This window comes from Pistacia vera, unplaced genomic scaffold (assembly GCF_008641045.1).
Source record: "Pistacia vera cultivar Batoury unplaced genomic scaffold, PisVer_v2 Contig1577, whole genome shotgun sequence".
Classification (NCBI taxonomy): Eukaryota; Viridiplantae; Streptophyta; class Magnoliopsida; order Sapindales; family Anacardiaceae; genus Pistacia; species Pistacia vera.
Genome location: NW_022195660.1, coordinates 1 through 3,404, shown reverse-complemented (window position 1 = coordinate 3,404; position 3,404 = coordinate 1). Strand labels below are relative to the sequence as shown.

General features: G+C 39.9%; 1 protein-coding gene across 1 annotated transcript; it reads left to right on the top strand.

Moving 5' to 3' along the window:
* Positions 1-894: 894 nt before the first annotated feature.
* Positions 895-1,523, top strand: LOC116124893 (pentatricopeptide repeat-containing protein At1g05600-like). The gene is made up of 2 exons (XM_031410651.1): positions 895-1,258; positions 1,345-1,523. Exons 1-2 carry the CDS (start codon positions 895-897, stop codon positions 1,521-1,523), a joined length of 543 nt encoding a protein of 180 aa, XP_031266511.1.
* The last annotated feature ends 1,881 nt before the right edge of the window (positions 1,524-3,404 follow it).

The following is a 3,404-nucleotide window of genomic DNA, read 5'->3' as shown; positions in this document are numbered from 1 at the left end:
CTTAAATACTAAAAATCCCCACGTCTGGGTTTGTTAAGCCTAGTAGACACAGAGGGGAAGGGTACGCCCTAAAACATGTATAAACAGCAGACAGGTCATTTATGCTAGGGGTGGAAAAAAATGGGATCAAAACCGAATCAAAAATTCAATTTTTTTTAACGGTTTTTCCCACCCCTAATTTATGCAACAATGTACATCAACAAAACAGACACAACAAATTTGATGGAAAAAACAGTTATAAAAATTTATCCCTACTGAAATTAGTGCAAAGGGAGCTGAATACTAAAGCTGTGACTGCAGAATAACACACAAAACTAAGACTGGTAAAACCAGTTCCTAATTGCCAAACAAATAGATCATTATGAAAAAATGGAATAGCACAAGTGGAGTTACATAGGTATCGATTTTGATGGGAGGAGGAATCAGTGGAGCTAAATTGAGACAAAAGCACTAATAATGAAACTGAGAGAACAACTGTCAGGAAAAAAAAAAAAAAAAACTACTCCATACTTGGGAAGTCATATAGCAAGATATGGCTTCTTAAAAACGCCACTTTTTTTTTGACTAAATATGTCCCAATTAAAAGCTCCAACCACAATAAAATCCTAAAATTATACGTGGATACACTTGTAAGTAAATATTGAAACGTTGTTGTGTGTACACAGAAGAGCTAGATAGTCACAAAATCAATAACAAGAAGAAGCTGAAATGAAGTAGATGAAGAAGCTGGAATGAAGTAGATGCTGATCTCTTACTAGTGGGAAAAAGGGAATAGGATGGTTTTTTTCACTTCCTAAACCAATTTTAGCTCAAAGGGAATAGGAAGTACTAAGTGTTTGATTAGTGAAAGCTTTGATCAGAGGCAGCATTCCCAGTTTGGCTAGTTACAATGTAATGGCTGATGATCTATATAATGAAGGTAGGATTGGTGAGCGTTATAAATTGCTTGACGAAATGCAAAGTAAAGGCTTTTGGCCATCGCTGGTGATTTATCAGGCAAAATTGGCTGCTTTGTGTAAAGAAGGTATGGTTGATGAAGCGGTGAAGGTGGTTGAAGAGGAAATGGTGAAAGGAACTTTAGTGCCCACTGTTAAAGTGTATAATATCTTGTTGAAAGGCCTATGTGATGCAGGAAATTCAAAAGTTGCAGTTGGATATTTGAACAAGATGGCTAAACAGGTTGGCTGTGTTGCTAATGAGGAAACATATGGCATTTTAGTGGATGGGCTGTGTAGAGATGGTAGTTTTATTGAAGCGAGTAAGATTTTGAGAAGATGCTGATTAAATCTTATTGGCCTTCTGTTCGCACTTACAATGTGCTTATAAGAGGTCTTTGCTCAATAGGCAGGCAATATGAAGCAATGCTATGGTTGGAGGAGATGATCAGCCAGGGGAAGCAGCCAGAGCCTCCTGTTTGGAGCTGCTTGGTGGCATCTGTATGCTGCAATATGGCTGACATGAATATTTGTTATAAGCCCTTTGAGCAGCGAAGTGTTGGTGATGCAAAAAGGCCGGAAAGATGAGAAATCGCGCAAAAACTCAGGTGGTGATTGGCAGATGCACCAGGCTCGGGGTGAACGAATTAAGGGTGAGAGAGGCTCAAGGAAGAGGATGGAGGAGGTGGTGAGTTTCAGGTTGGATTTCCAACACCGAAAAAGACCGAAAATCCGGTTGCCATGTGAATTGAGGTGGTGGTGGGAAATATTGAGTGATGACGACAAATAGAGGCTTGGGCTTTGCAGAGGAGGTGATGGGGATTCTATGGGCGATCTTGAAAGTGATTTTGGATGTTGGGATCAGCTGAAAAAGGGCAAGAACCACCAAATGTTTGTTGACCTGATGAAGTTTGAGAATTCTCACAATTGTATTACCTTTCAACTTTCAGAATTTTAAACACTACACTTACAGTCGTATATCACAGAATAAATACGAATTTTCAAAAACTATTCTAAGTAAGAATCCTATAATAAATGCTAGCTGTTACGGAGAAATAAATGTAATATTTGATTGATGTCACACCCTTGATTTTAGGCTAAGAATCTCTTTCCACTCTCTCTGCTTGATCTGAGGGATTTGCTTGATTTTTGGTTGCTTCCATTATACGCCCCTGCAAGATAGAGCTGCCGTCAGCTCAGCCTATCTTGTTTCTCAGCATTTCTGTTTTTTGACGTGAAAGTGCTTTTGTCAAAAGGTTAGCTAACTGGTCTTGTGTGTTCACATGGTGAACATTGAGAATTCCACGTTGGACCATGTCCCGCACAAAATGAAAATCAATCTGAATGTGTTTCATTTTTTAGTGTTGCACGGGATTGAAACTAAGGTGCGTGGCCCCCAAATGATCACATAGCAGTTTAGGTTTGCTGGGCATTGGAAGACTGAGTTCTTTGAATAGGGAAAGTAACCACACAGTTTCTGAAGCTACATTTGCTAAGGCTCTGTATTTGGCTTCAGTGGATGATCGTGCTACTGCCCTTTGCTTCTTTGAACTCCAAGAAATTGGGTTTCCACCAGGAAAGCTTATATATTCTAAAGTGGAGGTTCGATCATCAAAGTTTCCCGCCCAATCCGCATCAGAGTATGTTATGAGTTCAAAGCTTGATCTTTTTCTGATATGAATTCCATGAAAAATGGTTTGCTTTATGTAGCGAAGTAGTCGCTTTGCAGTTGTCCAATGAGTCACTATTGGTTTGTGCATAAACTGTGAAAGTTTATTCATTGCAAGGGAGATATTCGGGCAGGTGAGGGACATGTATTGAAGTGCACCAATGACACTTCTAAACTCAATGCTGTTTGTGGAAGATGTTCCATCCATCAATTTCAGAGTTGTACTTGTTGACAGGGGGGTTGAGGCATCCTTTGCACCAGACATGTTTGTGTTAGACAAGAGGTCCCGGATATACTTGTGTTGAGATAGGAAAATTCCAGTTTTTGTTGGAGTTACCTCGATTCCCAAGAAAAAATGGAGCTGCCCCATGTCTTTTAAAGAAAAATGATTTCCAAGTTGTGCAATAATCTCAGCCACAAAGTCGATGACTAGAGCTGCAACATTAAGGGTGAGTTGAAACTGAATGAATTTTTGGATGTTATAAAAACATCGTCCCCACCTTAGAACAGTAACCACAGTTGTAAAGTTATTATCCAATATGATGACATCTGAGCTTTCCTTGGCATCCTCGGACCCGCACTTGCCCATCAAAAATCCTGTATGAGCTTCTTTTAGGGCATTGGCATCATAGGCGCCATTTCCAGTCACTGCCCCCACATGATTTTTATCTTTCAAACACTTTACCATCAGAAGTTTGTCAGCTGGAGTAGCCCTTGCCAATACCCGGATCTTATCAACCTTTTGCATTCTCTCTTCATCCGTATAGTCACGAAATTGTATGCCTTCTACCACCTCATCA